Raw genomic sequence first — 15,870 nt, 5'->3', positions numbered from 1 at the left:
TTTCAGGGATCTGTGGACATGTACCCCCAGATCCCTCTGCTCCTCCACACTACCAAGTATCCTGCCATTTACTTTGTACTCTGCCTTGGAGTTTGTCCTTCCAGAGTGTACCACCTCACACTTCTCCGGGTTGAATCCATCTGCCACTTCTCAGCGCACTTCTGCATCCTATCAATGTCTCTCTGCAATCTTCCACAATCCTCTACACTATCTACAACACCACCAACCTTTGTGTCGTCTGCAAACTTGCCAACCCACCCTTCTACCCCCCCACATCCAGGTCGTTAATAAAGTCACGAAAAGTAGAGGTCCCAGAACAGATCCTTGTGGGACACCACTAGTCACAACCCTCCAATCTGAATGTACTCCCTCCACCACCCTCTGCCTTCTGCAGACAAGCCAATTCTGAATCCACCTGGCCAAACTTCCCTGGATCCCATGCCTTCTAACTTTCTGAATAAGCCTACCGTGTGGAACCTTGTCAAATGCCTTACTAAAATCCGTATAGATCACATCCACTGCACTACCCTCATCTATATGCCTGGTCACCTCCTCAAAGAACTTTATCAGGCTTGTTAGACACGATCTGCCCTTCGCAAAGCCGTGCTGACTGTCCCTGATCAGACCAAGATTTACGATTTAACTATTTATGGTTCTATTACTGTTGATTATTTATGGTGCAACTGTAACGAAAACCAATCCCCCCCCCCCCCCGGGATCGACAAAGTATCACTGTGACTATGACGAGGACGAGGGACGCAGCCTGAGGACTCGGAGGGAGTGGATTTGGGACAGAGATGAGGAGGAACTGGTTTTCCAGAGGGTGGTGGAATTCTCTGCCCCGCGAAGCAGCGGAGGCTCCCGCAGTAAATATATTTAAGTCAAGGTCGGGTAGATTTTTTTTTGCATAGGAGGGGAATTGAGGGTTTTGGGGAAAAGGCAGGCGGGTGGAGATGAGTCGGTGGTCAGATCAGCTGTGATCTTATTGAATGGCAGAGTTGGCTCGAATGGCCGACTCCTGCTCCTATTTCTTACGTCCTTAGTGAGATCCCCTCTCGTTCTTCTGAACTCCAGCGAGTACAGGTCCAGAGCCATCAAACGCTCCTCATAGAACACCTCTACAAGTATCTGTAAGGGATGGAGACTCTCCGAAACGGCAGCCCAGAACCTATTCGTTTGGTCTTGATTTTGACTAACATCTTGTGTTTTAATTTCACGTTTATTTCCATTTCATTTTAAGGTTTGCACTTTTTCCCCATTATAAAACACTTTGAACTGCGTCACCTGCATGTAAAGTGCTTTAAACATAGAGTTAGATTGTTATTATGTGTGTGTAGCCTGGTCCAGCCGTTCCGATCTATTCTTACTTTCTTCTTACATTTTAATTTACGTTATTTTATTTTTTTTCTCCACGGTAACACGTCGAAGCTGCACCCTCTCTAACATGCTGGTAGGGAGAGTTTTATTTGGGTTTTCTTTAGCGCTGGAAATGGTTGCATCCGACACGCGGGACAGAAGCAAGGTCGCATCGTGTATTCCACGGACCAGCAAATACCGGCCGGCTTAGCGGACACCCCTGCTGAAATCCGGAGGAAAACACACAGAGGGGGATCACAAAGCAGAGGAAAGAGGACCGGGTCGAGACAGCAGAGACTTTTGGAGAAGAGGAGTTGGGTGGGTAACACTGTCCCGGCTGACAGGAAGTGCACTGAGAGCGGTAAGCGTTAAGGAGTTGGGTGCTTACCGTTCTGGCTAACAACGGATAGTGCAATCCGGGGTATATTACGATCGAGGAACGTGTTTGCAGACTGGATATTGAACTTTTTACTGTTGGACTTCGGCCATATTCCACCGAGATACAACACTGGGCCGTTCCTGCCTGTGGCCATCGAACGTGCAGCTCCTCCCGTGGAGGGTCAGACACCCTGAGCCAATAGGCTGGTCCTGGACTTATTTTCCATCTGACATAGTTTGCATTTGTTGTTTGATTGTTGGGGTTTTGTGTATTGCTATATTTACGCTCTATTCTTGGTTGGTGCGGCTGTAACGAAAACCAGATTTCCCTCAGGATTAATAAAGTATATCTATCTATCTATCTATCTTATTATGATTAAAACTTCACCGCAGAGTCCGGGGAACTAAGTTAGTCCTGGAAGAGTAGGTGGATACAGGATAACCTCGGTAGAGTGAGGCTACCTGCAGAAACCTCCGTCAGACAGGGCTTAAAATCTTCCTTAAGGCTTCGAGGACGGGGAACCCAATACCATCACAGTCGGCAGAGGTCTCCCGTGTCCGTGACGGGACAGATGGCCGACTGCGGCTCCTGTTTCTGATGTTCTTTTGTTATGTTCTCTCTCTCTCTCTCTGTCTGTCGTTCTATCTCTGCCTTCCCTCTCTCTCACACACACAGTACAAGGCATTGGTGAGGCCGAATCTGGAGTACTGTGTTCAGTTTTGGTCACCAAATTACAGGAAGGATATAAATAAGGTTGAAAGAGTGCAGAGAAGGTTTACAAGGATGTTGCCGGGACTTGAGAAACTCAGTTACAGGGAAAGGTTGAATAGGTTAGGACTTTATTCCTGGAGCGTAGAAGAATGAGGGGAGATTTGATAGAGGTATATAAAATTATGATGGGTATGGACAGAGTGAATGCAAGCAGGCTTTTTCCACTGAGGCAAGGGGAGAAAAAAAACCAGAGGACATGGGTTAAGGGTGAGGGGGAGGGGAGTTTAAAGGGAACATTAGGGGGGGCTTCTTCACACAGAGAGAGGTGAGAGTGTGGAATGAGCTGCCAGACGAGGTGGTAAATGCGGGTTCTTCTTTAACATTTAAGAATAAGTTGGACAGATACATGGATGGGAGGTGTATGGAGGGATATGGTCCGTCTGCAGGTCAGTGGGACTAGGCAGAAAATGGTTCGGCACAGCCAAGAAGGGCCGAAAGGCCTGTTTCTGTGCTGTAGTTTTTCTATGGTTTTCTAAGTCCTCCGCAGGCCTGACTTTGCAAAATGCATCCGCTCGCTTTTATCGATGTCAAAGCCCACCCGCCAATCCTCGGTCCACTTCCCCTCCACGCCCCGTCCCCCACCCCCCAACGGTCCGCGTTCCCGACAGGACGCACCCCCCGCCTTCCCGCTCCCCTCAACGAAAACGAGAATCCGCGCCCCCGAAGGGAGACCCCCTCCACCTCCCCCCCCCACCTCACCTCCTTCCTCTGCCGCTCGGCCCCCGCGCACGGCGGCCTCCTTCTCCTGGCGCAACAGCGTCGCCACCTCCCGCAGGCCCTCCGCCCGCTCCGTCTCCCCCTCGCATCGCTGGCGTAGGTCCTCGAGGGCCGACCGGTGCTCCTGTTCCAGCGACCGCCTCAGGGCCGACTGCGGGCGAGGGGGGTAAGATCGACCGATTCAAAACAGAAGAGGACGTGAGGGGGGGAGAGGGAGGGAGAGAGGAGAGAGAGAGACGGAGAGGGATGAAAAGGGGGCGAGAGAAGAGGGTGGAGAAAGACAGGAGAGAGGGATAGAGGAACAAATGGACAGAGAGGGGAAGAGAGAGGGAGAGAGAGGGGAGAAATAGGGCAGAGAGAAAAGAGAGGGGGGCGAAAGAGAGGAGAGATAGATAGTCGGACAGAGAGAGGGAACAGATAAATTGACAGAAAGAGGAAGATAGGGATAGAGAGGAGAGAAAGAGAGGGAGACAGATGAGGAGAGAGAAGGGGCGAGAGAAGAGGGTGGAGAAAGACAGGAGAGAGAGGGATAGAGGAACAAACAGGGAGAGAGGGGGGAGGGAGAGAGGGGGGAGAGAGAGAGGGGGGAGAGAAAGGGGAGAAATAGGGGAGAGAGAAAAGAGGGGGGGTGAAAGAGAGGAGAGAAAGATAGTCGGACAGAGAGAGGGGAACAGATAAATTGACAGAAAGAGGGAGATAGGGATAGAGAGGAGAGAGAGAGAGGGAGAGAGATGAGGAGAGAGAAGGGGCAAGAGAAGAGGGTGGAGAAAGAGAGGAGAGAGGGATAGAGGGACAGAGAAAGAGAGGGGGATAGAGGGACAGAGAAAGAGAGGGGGTTAGAGAGAAAGAGGGAGAGTGGGATAGAGAGACAGGGAAAGGGAGAGAGAGAGGTATAGAGAGAAAGACAGAGAGAGAGAGAGAGAGAAGCGAGGAAGAGAGACAGAGGGAGGGAAGGAGAGAGCGACGGAGGGATAGTGGGACGGGGACAGAGAGGGAGGGCTGGAGAGGGACAGGGAGGGGGCAGGACCGAGAGAGCGTGGGCAAAGAGAGGGAAGGATAGAGGGAGAGATGGAGGTGGGGAGGGAGAGGGGGAGAGAGTGGAAGACAGGCAGAGACAAGGAGAGAGAGAAACACAGACTGAGAAAGGGGAGGGGAGAGGGAGAGCTGGAGGGTGTGAGGGAGATGGACGGAGAGATAGGGAGGAGGGGAGGGGGAGAGACGGGTAGGGGAGAGGGGGAGGGATAGAGAGAGAGAAAGAAAGGAGAGGGGAGATGGAGAGAGGGTGGTGGTGGGAGAGAAGACGGACAGAGAGAGAGAGAGAAAGGGAGAGAGAGGGTGAGAGGAACAGAGGGAGCAAGGGGGGGCAAAGTAGGAGGGGGCGCGGCACGGAGGGACGGAGAGAGGGCAGCAGCGCAGAGCGGACAGGGAACACGGCACCGGACGGAGGGAACGAGGGACAGACACAGACACACACGCAGGGTCACTGACTCAGGCAGAGACACACGCACAAGCGCGCGCGCGGCAGAGTCGAGCAGAGGCTGCCACTCTATCTTTGCCTCTCTCACACAGTCTCGGGAACCCTCTGTCAGATCTCCCCTCGGCCGCCGGCTGTCCCGGAGAAAACAGCCCCCAGTTTACCCGGCCTCTGCTGGGAGCACACGAACCCAGGCGGCGTCCCGTTGAGCCTCTCCGAAGCCCCGACGTCCTTCCTGCAGCGGGGGAGGCCAGAACAGTGTGCGATTCTCCAGATGGGCCCCAACCAGAGTTTGATAAAGTTGCGACACCACCCCCCTGACTTTCGAACTCGGTGCCTCGGCTCACAAAAGCAAGCTTAGCATCGGCCTTCTCAACCACCGTCTCAGCCTGCGCAGCCACTTTCAGGGAGCCGTGAGCTTGGACCCCGAGGTCGCTCTGCTCAGCAACACTGTTAAGGAGCCCACATCTCCCCCGTCTCTCCCTCTCTCCGAACCCTTATCCTCTGTCCCTCTCTCCGCAACTCCTTCCCTCCCTTCCCGCCCAGGGGAGTTGGCCCAGACCAGGGAACACCTCGAGGAGCTGCCTCCCAGTTTAACGTGGATAAGTGTGAGGTTATCCACTTTGGTGGCAAGAACGGGAAGGCAGATTATTATCTAAATGGAGTCAAGTTAGGAAAAGGGGAAGCACAACGAGATCTAGGTGTCCTTGTACATCAGTCACTGAAAGCAAGCATGCAAGTACAGCAGGCAGTGAAGAAAGCTAATGGCATGCTGGCCTTCATAACAAGGGGAATTGAGTATAAGAGCAAAGAGGTCCTTCTGCAGCTGTACAGGGCCCTGCTGAGACCACACCTGGAGTACTGTGTGCAGCTTTGGTCTCCAAATTTGAGGAGGGACATTCTTGCTATTGAGGGAGTGCAGCGTAGGTTCACAATGTTAATTCCCGGGATGGCGGGACTGTCATATGTCGAAAGATTGGAGCGACTGGGCTTGTATACTCTGGAATTCAGAAGGCTGAGAGGGGATCTGATTGAAACATATAAGATTATTAAGGGATTGGACATGCTGGAGGCAGGAAACATGTTCCCACTGATGGGTGAGTCCAGAACCAGAGGCCACAGTTTAAGAATAAGGAGTAGGCCATTTAGAACGGTGTTGAGGAAAAACTTTTTCACCCAGAGAGTGGTGGATGTATGGAATGCTCTGCCCCAGAAGGCTGTGGAGGCTAAATCTCTGGGGGCTTTCAAGAAAGAGATGGATAGAGCTCTTAAAGATAGCGGAATCAAAGGTGATGGGGATAAGGCAGGATCTGGATACTGATTGTGAATGATCAGCCATGATCACAGTGAATGGCTGTGCTGGCTCGAAGGGGCCGAATGGCCTACTCCTGACCCTATTGTCTGCTTGCCCTGCCGAGGTGTGGCACCTCACCTTGACCTGGGTTAGACTCCATCTGCCGTCTCCCTGCCCACACCGGCAAGCGGTCCTCTCTCGCGCGCTCGCGCCGTGCTCTTCGACGGTCTCCCGCAGCCCCCGCAACCCCACCCATCTCGGTCCCGTCGGCAAACTCACCGACCCGGCCGCCGACATTGTCAGCCCGGGGCACTCGTACACGGTGCGGGCGCGTGGCCACGCGGCTGAGGCGTCGCCCCGGCGATCCGAAGGTGGCTCGTTCGAGCCTGGGCCGGGGCGGTGTGTTGTGTCCGGCTGAGCCTACTGGGCCTGGACACCTCCCTCTGCAGCTGGATCCCAGGCTCCCTGACCGGGAGACCTCAAGGTCAGTCCGGACCGGGAGCACCATCTCCAACACCATCGCACCGAGCACGGGGGGGGGCCCCCCAGGGCTGTCTGCTCGGTCCACCGCTGTTCACTCTGCCGACCCACGACTGTGCTGCAACACACAGCTCGAACCACATCCTCCAGTTCGCCGATGGGTCTCATCAGCAAGGACGACAAGTCAGCACGCAGACAGGAGGTGCAGTGGTTAACGGACTGGTGCAGAGCCAACAACCTGCCCCTGAACGTCAACAGAACAAAAGAGACGGCTGCTGACTCCAGGAGGACTCGGAGCGACCACTCTCCGCTGAACATCGACGGCCCCTCCGTAGAGATGGTTAAGAGCACCGAATTTCTGGGCCTTCGCCTGGCAGAGAACCTCAACAGCAGCTCCCCATAGCAAAGAAAGCCCAGCCGCGACCCTACTTTCTGCGAAGGCCGAGAAAAGTCCATCTCCCACCCACCCCCCCATCCTCACCATGTTCTTACAGAGGTTGTATCGAGAGCATCCCGAGCAGCCGCACCACTCCCGGGTTCGGGAATTGCGCCGTCTCGGATCGCAAGGCCCTGCAGCGGATAGTGAGGTCAGCCGAGGAGATCATCGGGGCCTCTCTCCCCGCCATTACAGACCTTTACACCACACGCTGCATCTGCAAAGCAAACAGCATTATGAAGGACCCCACGCACCCCTCATACAAACTCTTCTCCCTCCTGCCGTCTGGCAAAAGGTACTGAAGCATTCGGGCTCTCACAACCAGACTATGGAACAGTTTCTTCCCTCAAGCCATCAGGCTCTTACAGCGAGAGGATTTGAGTACAGGAGCAGGGAGGTACTATTGCAGTTGTACAAGGCCTTGGTGAGACCACACCTGGAGTATTGTGTGCAGTTTTGGTCCCCTAATCTGAGGAAAGACATCCTTGCCATAGAGGGAGTACAGAGAAGGTTCACCAGATTGATTCCTGGGATGGCAGGACTTTCATATGAAGAAAGACTGGATGAACTGGGCTTGTACTCGTTGGAATTTAGAAGATTGAGGGGGGATCTGATTGAAACGTATAAGATCCTAAAGGGATTGCACAGGCTAGATGCAGGAAGATTGTTCCCGATGTTGGGGAAGTCCAGAACGAGGGGCCACAGTTTGAGGATAGAGGGGAAGCCTTTTAGGACCGAGCTGAGGAAAAACTTCTTCACACAGAGAGTGGTGAATCTGTGGAATTCTCTGCCACAGGAAACAGTTGAGGCCGGTTCATTGGCTATATTTAAGAGGGAGTTAGATATGGCCCTTGTGGCTAAAGGGATCAGGGGGAATGGAGGAAAGGCTGGTGCAGGATTCTGAGTTGGATGATCAGCCATGATCGTACTGAATGACGGTGCAGGCTCGAAGGGCCGAACGGCCTACTCCTGCACCTATTTTCTATGTTTCTATGACTCCTCGATACCCAGAGTCCAGACTGACACTGACCTACTGTACCCTCTACTCTGCCTACTGTCTTGCTAATTATTTACTGTAGCGCCTGCACTGTTTTGCGCACTTTATGCAGTCCTGGGTAGGTCTGTAGTCTAGTGCAGTCCTGGCGGAGGGTCTCGGCCCGAAACGTCGACCGGACCTCTTCCTAGAGATGCTGCCTGGCCTGCTGCATCCACCAGCGACTTTGATGTGTGTTGCTTGAATTTCCAGCATCGGCAGAATTCCTGTTGTTAGTGTAGCTTCTGTGGTTTTTTCTTCCGTGTAGTTTTTGTATCCTTCCACGTCGCACCACGGTCCTGGAAACAGTTGTCTCATTTTTACTATGTTCTGCACCAGCAGTTACGATTGAAATGACAGTACAAAGTGACTTGACTTGACATTGCTCTGCGACAACACCGGTGCCAAGCTGTATGGGTCCTGGTGCCCTTCTCTTGGACAACATCGGTGGCGTGGAGAGGGGAGACTTGCAGCATGGGCAACTGCCGGCCTTCCGTACAACCTCGCCCAGGCCCTGCGTCCTGGAAACCTTCCGAGGCGGCAAATCCGCGGTCTCGCGAGACGAACGGATGCCTGTAAATTCATACACATCACAGGCAGCAGAGGTCCCAGCACAGATCCCTGTGGATCAGCACAAGTTGCAGACCTCCAGCTCGAATAAGGCCCTTCACCCTCTACCCTCCCGTCTTTCCTGCGCAAGGCCGGTTCTGAACCCAAGCAGCCAAATCTTAATCTTATAACCATATAACAATTACAGCACGGAAACAGGCCATCTTGGCCCTTCTAGTCCGTGCCGAACTCTTACTCTCACCCAGTCCCACCAACCTGCACTCAGCCCATAACCCTCCATTCCTTTCCTGTCCATATATCTGTCCAATTTAACTTTAAATGACACAATCGAACCTGCCTCGATCACTTCTCGTTCCACACAGCTACCACTCTCTGAGTAAAGAAGTTCCCCCTCGTGTTACCCCGAAACTTTTGCCCCCTAACCCTCAACTCATGTCCTCTTGTTTGAATCTCCCCCACTCTCAATGGAAAAAGCCTATCCACGTCAACTCTATCAATCCCCCTCATAATTTTAAACACCTCTATCAAGTCCCCCCTCAACCTTCTACGCTCCAAAGAATAAAGACCCAACTTGTTCAACCTTTCTCTGTAACTTAGGAGATGAAACACAGGTAACATTCTAGTAAATCTTCTCTGTACTCCCTCAATTTTGTTGACATCTTTCCTATAATTCGGTGACCAGAACTGTACACAATACTCCACATTTGGCCTCACCAATGCCTTGTACAATTTCAATTTCGACATTACATCTTCCGGTTTAGGATCCCATTTGACAAAGGGACTTTGTCAAACACACACACACACAAATATATAAACACACACATGCTCTCTCTCACACACACACTCACAAACACAGATACACAAATATATACACACGCATATGCTCACACACACACTCACAAAGGAGGAGAAGATGGCGGCGAGACGCAGCGCGCGCGGCTGTTCCGAATGAATATCGCTATGTGTAACTAGGGGCCGGGCATCAAAGAACATCTGGAGGAACTTCTGAAATGCCCGCTTCACTGCAGCTGCTACTGCGCGATCGAGAATCTCCGGAGACGAAGGCCCCACATCCTCGGCTTTGCCTATTGCCTGTTGCCGGGGCCGGGGCCGAGACGCTCGGCAGAGATGGTGCTCGGTGCTCGGTGTCGGAGAGCTGGTCGGAGGCTCGGAGTTTTTCGGACGGGCTTGGAGTCGGCTGCGGTCGGGTGCTTCCAACGCCTCGGCAGGTTGTCGGCGCTTGGAGGTTCACGGTGGGGAGAGTTTCTCCCTTCTGCCGCCTGCGTGAGATGATGAGTCGATCGGGGACTTTGGGACTTTTTTTTTTACCGTGCCCATGGTCTGCTCTTTATCAAATTACGGTATTGCTTTGCGCTGTTGTAACTATATGTTATAATTGTATGGTTTTTGGTCAGCTTTCGTCTCGGCCTGTCCTGCGTTTCCGTGATATCACACTGGAGGAACGTTGTATCATTTTTTAATGCGTGAATTTCTCAATGACAATAAACGAGGACTGAGTGTCCTCATAATGGAAACATCACTGATCACTAGTCGCCATTCTTGCTGACGAGACCCACCACCGATACAAACACAGAAGCACGCACGCACACACCGACACACCTCCGCACTGCCCACCCTCGCTCCCTCCCTACCTTCTCCTCCCGGAGTTGCTGCAGTTCCGTCTGATGACCCTCCTCAGCCGCCTCCCGGGCCTTCAGCGCCTCCTCCCGCACGGCGCCCAGCTTCTCCCCGAGGTCCGCCCTCTCCCGCTCCCACTCCAGCCTCCGCTCCTCGAGCTCCTCCCTGCTCTGGCCCAGCTCGCCTGGACAGGGGAGGGAGGGAGGGAGGCGGAGGGAGAGGGAGAGAGACCGAGATGGAGAGAGCGAGAGACGGAGTGAGGAAGAGAAGGAAAGGGAGGGAGACAGGGAGATGGAGACAGAGAAAGGGAAGGAGATGGAGGAAGGGAGATGAAGATGGAGAGGGGGAGCAGGAAACGGAGAGAGGGAGAGAGGGAGAGATTGAAAGAGAGAGGAGGATGGAGAGAGAAGGAAAAAGGAGAGGAGAGGACAGGGAGAGGGGAGGACAGGGAGAAAGGAGGAGAGAGGGAGAAAGGAGAGAGAGAGAGAGGGAGAAAGAGAGAGGGAGGGAGAAGGGAGAAGAGAGGGAGAAGGGAGGAGAGAGGGGGAAAGAAGGAGAAAGGGAAAGGAGAGCACGAAATGGAGATGGAGAGAGGGAGGGAGAAAGGGAGATGGACACAAAGTCAGACCAGAAACGGCAAACACCGCCCTTCAGTGACCAAACTCCCAAACCACCCTAAACACAAAATACTCTGCAGATGCTGGGGTCAAAGCAACGCTCACAACACGCTGGAGGAACTCAGCAGGTCGGGCAGCGTCCGTGGAAAAGATCGGTCGACGTTTCGGGCCGGAACCCTTCGTCAGGACTGTAGAGGGAAGGAGCAGAGGCCCTATAAAGACCCCACCGCTAAGCACATCTTTCCCTCTCCACCCCTCTCCGCCTTCCGCAGGGATCGATCCCTCCGCAACTCCCTGGGCCGCACGTCCCTCCCCACGGATCCCCCACCCGGCACTTATCCCTGTAAGCACAAGTGCTACACCTGTCCCTACACCTCCTCTCTTGCCACCATTCAGGGCCCCAAACAGTCCTTCCAGGTGAGGCAACACTTCACTTGTGAGTCTGTTGGGGTCATCTATTGCATGCGGCGCTCCCGGTGCGGCCTCCTCTACATCGGTGAAACCTGACGCAGATTGGGGGACCGCTTCGTCGAGCACCTCCGCTCCGTCCGCCACAACAGACAGGATCTCCCTGTAGCCACCCACTTCAACTCTGCTTCCCACTCCCATTCAGATATGTCCATACATGGCCTCCTCTACGGCCATGATGAGGCTAAACTCAGGTTGGAGGAGCAGCACCTCATATACCGTCTAGGTAGTCTCCAGCTCCTTGGTCTCCAACTTCCGGTAATTCCCTCCCCCTCCCTTCCTCTATCCCTATGTCACTCTGCTCCCTCCCCCAGCTGCCTATCACCTCCCTCATGGTTCCACCTCCTTCTACTACCCATTGTGTTTTCCCCTATTCTTTCTTCACCTTTCCTGCCTATCACCTCCCTACCTCCCCTCCCACACCCCTTTATCTTTCCCCTTACTGGTTTTTCACCTGAACCTACCAGTCTTCTCCTTCCCACCCTCCCCCCACCTTCTTTATAGGGCCTCTGCTCCTTCCCTCTACAGTCCTGACGAAGGGTTCCGGCCCGAAACGTCGACCGATCTTTTCCACGGATGCTGCCCGACCTGCTGAGTTCCTCCAGTGCTTTGTGAGAGCTCCCAAACCACCCTGTATCACGAACTGTATCCCCACTGACGTTAATCCAGCTCCCTCACACCATTCCTCAGTGACCTGTCAGTGGACAGTTCCCGTCTCCGCATCATCTCCCCACCCCCCTGGGTCAGACCCACACGTACCGGGAGCACCATGCACAGTTCCCGTCTCCGTATCCCCCTGGGTCAGACCCACACACACCGGGAGCACCGTGCACAGTTCCCGTCTCCGTATCCCCCCCGGGTCAGACCCACACACACCGGGAGCACCGTGCACAGTTCCTGTCTCCGTATCCCCCCTGGGTCAGACACACACACACCGGAAGCACTGTGCACAGTTCCCGTCTCCGTATCCCCCCCTGGTCAGACCCACACACACCGGGAGCACCGTGCACAGTTCCCGTCTCCGTATCCCCCCCGGGTCAGACCCACACACACCGGGAGCACCGTGCACAGTTCCCGTCTCCGTATCCCCCCCCCCCGGGTCAGACCCACACACACCGGGAGCACCGTGCACAGTTCCCGTCTCCGTATCCCCACTGGGTCAGACCCACACACACCGGGAGCACCGTGCACAGTTCCCGTCTCCGTATCCCCCCTGGGTCAGACACACACACACCGGGAGCACCGTGCACAGTTCCTCTCTCCGTATCCCCCTGGGTCAGACACACACACACCGGGAGCACCGTGCACAGTTCCCGTCTCCGTATCCCCCCTGGGTCAGACCCACACACACCGGGAGCACCGTGCACAGTTCCCGTCTCCGTATCCCCCCCGGGTCAGACCCACACATACCGGGAGCACCGTGCACAGTTCCCGTCTCCGTATCCCCCCCGGGTCAGACCCACACACACCGGGAGCACCGTGCACAGTTCCCGTCTCCGTATCCCCCTGGGTCAGACCCACACACACCGGGAGCACCGTGCACAGTTCCCGTCTCCGTATCTCCCTGGGTCAGACCCACACACACCCGGGAGCACCGTGCACAGTTCCCGTCTCCGTATCCCCCTGGGTCAGACCCACACACACCGGGAGCACCGTGCACAGTTCCCGTCTCCGTACCCCCCTGGGTCAGACCCACACACACCGGGAGCACCGTGCACAGTTCCCGTCTCCGTATCCCCACTGGGTCAGACCCACACACACCGGGAGCACCGTGCACAGTTCCCGTCTCCGTATCCCCCTGGGTCAGACACACACACACCGGGAGCACCGTGCACAGTTCCCGTCTCCGTATCCCCCTGGGTCAGACCCACACACACCGGGAGCACCGTGCACAGTTCCCGTCTCCGTATCCCCCTGGGTCAGACCCACACACACTGGGAGCACCGTGCACAGTTCCTGTCTCCGTTTCCCCCCTGGGTCAGACCCACACACACCGGGAGCACCGTGCACAGTTCCCGTCTCCGTATCCCCACTGGGTCAGACCCACACACACCGGGAGCACCGTGCACAGTTCCCGTCTCCGTATCCCCCTGGGTCAGACCCACACACACCGGGAGCACCGTGCACAGTTCCTGTCTCCGTATCCCCCCCCGGGTCAGACCCACCTTGCAAGGATTCCTTTGCCTTCCTGTAGGCCTCGGCTTCAGACTGGGCCTGACGGAGCGTGGTTTCTAAACGAGATACGCGCTGCGTCTCAGCGTACAGTGACGTCTCCAGGGAGTCGCGGGCTGTTCTGCGGGGAGAGGGAGTGAACGAGGTTTAGAGAGTGGGGGGAGATAGAGAGAGGGAGATGGGGTGAGGGGAGAAAGGGGTGAGAGAGGGAGAGACAGTGGATTAGAGGGGGAAGGAAGAGGGGTAGGTAGGGAGAGGGGAAGGGGAGGAAGAGGGGAAGGGGAGGGAGAGGGGAAGGTAGGGAGAGGGAGGGAGGAAGGGAGGGAGGGAGGGAGAGGGAGAGAGGGAGGGAGGAAGGGAGAGGGAGGGAGGGAGGGAGGGAGAGACGGAGGGGAGGGAGAGGGGCCTGCTGTCCCTACCTCAGCCCCTGAATCTCTGTCCCAAGGACATGGATTTCTCTCTGGGCGATGCTCAGCTGGACCTCCACAGCCGCCTTGTCTCGTGCTCCGTCCTCGAGCTCTCGTTTCACCCGGATCTCAGCCTCCTGCTGGGACTGCAGCCTCTGCTGGGTCTGCTGGAGCTCCTCGCTCAGGCCTGCCCGCTGTCTGCTGGCCTGCGGGCAGTGGCAGAAGGAGAGGAGGGGGTGAGCGACTCGGGTACCCGTTTTGACCAGCAGGTCTGCTGGTTATACGCCGGCAGATCTGGGAGATTCCCAGCAGATTAGGGAGGCCGACCGTGACAGAAAGCTGCCCATCTGCCCTTTCAACCCCAGCTGGAGGCGAGGAGCGAGGCACCAGCACATACCAGCAGAGCCGGCAGGGCGGACCGCTCATCTGCTGGTTACAACCGCCGCATATTCCAGCAGGTCTCGCGATACCCAGCAGCCCCACCTGCCCCACCCTTACCTGTATCCGGGGCAACCCTAGACGTGCCCCACACACACACACACACACACCAGCAAGGCCTGCTGGTCAAATCCCCACGCGCTCCAGCACAACCCAGAGTGAGAATCAGATTTAACATCACCGGCCTGTGTCATGAAGTTTGTTGTGTTTTTGCGGGAGCAGTACATTGAAATGCATAATCATAAAAACTGTAAATTATAGTAAAAGATATATTAACAACTTAACGTCGACTGTACCTCTTCCTAGAGATGCTGCCTGGCCTGCTGCGTTCGCCAGCAATTTTGATGTGTGCTGCTTAACAATTTAATCACATCATCAGTGAGAAACCAGAGCAAATAAAAAAAGTGAGATGGTGTTCACGGCTTCAATATCTGTCAGAGATCTGACGGCAGAGGGGAAGAAGCTGTTCCTGAATGGTCGAGTGTGTAGGCTGATTAATACTTGTGAGTGCTAGCTTACGCCATAGCCTACGCCGTTGTGAGCATCTATTCTCGTGCGTTGGTGTGTCTGCGTTGCTCTGCAATTCACCGCCGAAACGCTAGTTGGCCCTGGGGTTTCTACACCACTGAGTTGAGTTTCTTCGTGTTGAAATTCAGAACTCCAAACAACGGCGACTGGAAACTGAAGGAGGGAGAATTTTCTGTGCTCGTCCGGCCACTGAGAGACGCGGACGAGGAAAGGCATTTCAAGTACATTCGGGCGTCGGCAGGGAGATTCGACGATTTGCTTCATCGCCTCCAACCACTGGCAGGCGCCCCCACCCCCCCCACCCGACTTGCCGAACTTTCGCCTTACGACGTTTTGCTTTCACGAAAGACCTACCCCAGTACCTGCTTTCGCTAACCGAAAGAGGAGTTCAGCTTTTACGGAAAAAGACGCCCGCTTTCAGCTTGTGTTTACTCCGAAAGACTGCCGGGGCCGTGAAGCCTTGCACGGGCAGGTGTGTACGCATGTGCAGAGATTGTTTTTTCTCTACAAATCGCGTTTGGCCCAACCTTCCCGATTCTGTTAAGTGAAACTACACCGTACACACATTACTTCTACTTTATATAGACTGTGTATTTATCATATCATTCCTGCTTTTACTATATGTTAGTGTTATTTTAGATTCTATGCGCTATTTGGTACGACTTGCTAGGTTATTATTTTTATAGTCATACTTTATTGATCCCGGGGGAAATTGGTTTTCCTTACAGTTGCACCATAAATAATAGATAGTAATAAAACCATAATTAATTAAATAATAATATGTCAATTATGCCAGGAAATGAGTCCAGGACCAGCCTATTGGCTCAGGGTGTCTGACCCTCCAAGGGAGGAGTTGTAAAGTTTGATGGCCACAGGCAGGAATGACTTCCTATGACGCTCTGTGCTGCATCTCGGTGGAATGAGTCTCTGGCTGAATGTACTCCTGTGCCCAACCAGTACATTATGTAGTGGATGGGAGACATTGTCCAAGATGGCATGCAACTTGGACAGCATCCTCTTTTCAGACACCACCGTGAGAGAGTCCAGTTCCATCCCCACAACATCACTGGCCTTACCAATGAGTTTGTTGAT

At 54.6% G+C, this 15,870-nt stretch overlaps 1 protein-coding gene across 1 annotated transcript in view; it reads right to left on the bottom strand.

The window, feature by feature from the left end:
* Window positions 1-1,765: 1,765 nt before the first annotated feature.
* LOC140192674 (uncharacterized) overlaps window positions 1,766-15,870 on the bottom strand; it is a 30,697-nt gene continuing 16,592 nt past the window's right edge. Inside the window, exons 5-9 of the mRNA XM_072250193.1 lie at window positions 13,825-14,018; window positions 13,399-13,526; window positions 10,163-10,332; window positions 3,206-3,374; window positions 1,766-2,041 (exon numbers count right to left, since the gene is read on the bottom strand). Of these exons, the coding sequence (XP_072106294.1) occupies window positions 2,016-2,041; window positions 3,206-3,374; window positions 10,163-10,332; window positions 13,399-13,526; window positions 13,825-14,018 (687 nt within the window). The 3' untranslated portion in view covers window positions 1,766-2,015. The remainder of the gene's footprint in view (window positions 2,042-3,205; window positions 3,375-10,162; window positions 10,333-13,398; window positions 13,527-13,824; window positions 14,019-15,870) is intronic.

This window comes from Mobula birostris, unplaced genomic scaffold, assembly GCF_030028105.1.
Source record: "Mobula birostris isolate sMobBir1 unplaced genomic scaffold, sMobBir1.hap1 scaffold_2105, whole genome shotgun sequence".
NCBI lineage: Eukaryota > Metazoa > Chordata > Chondrichthyes > Myliobatiformes > Myliobatidae > Mobula > Mobula birostris.
This window is presented reverse-complemented; position numbering and strand designations above follow the sequence as displayed.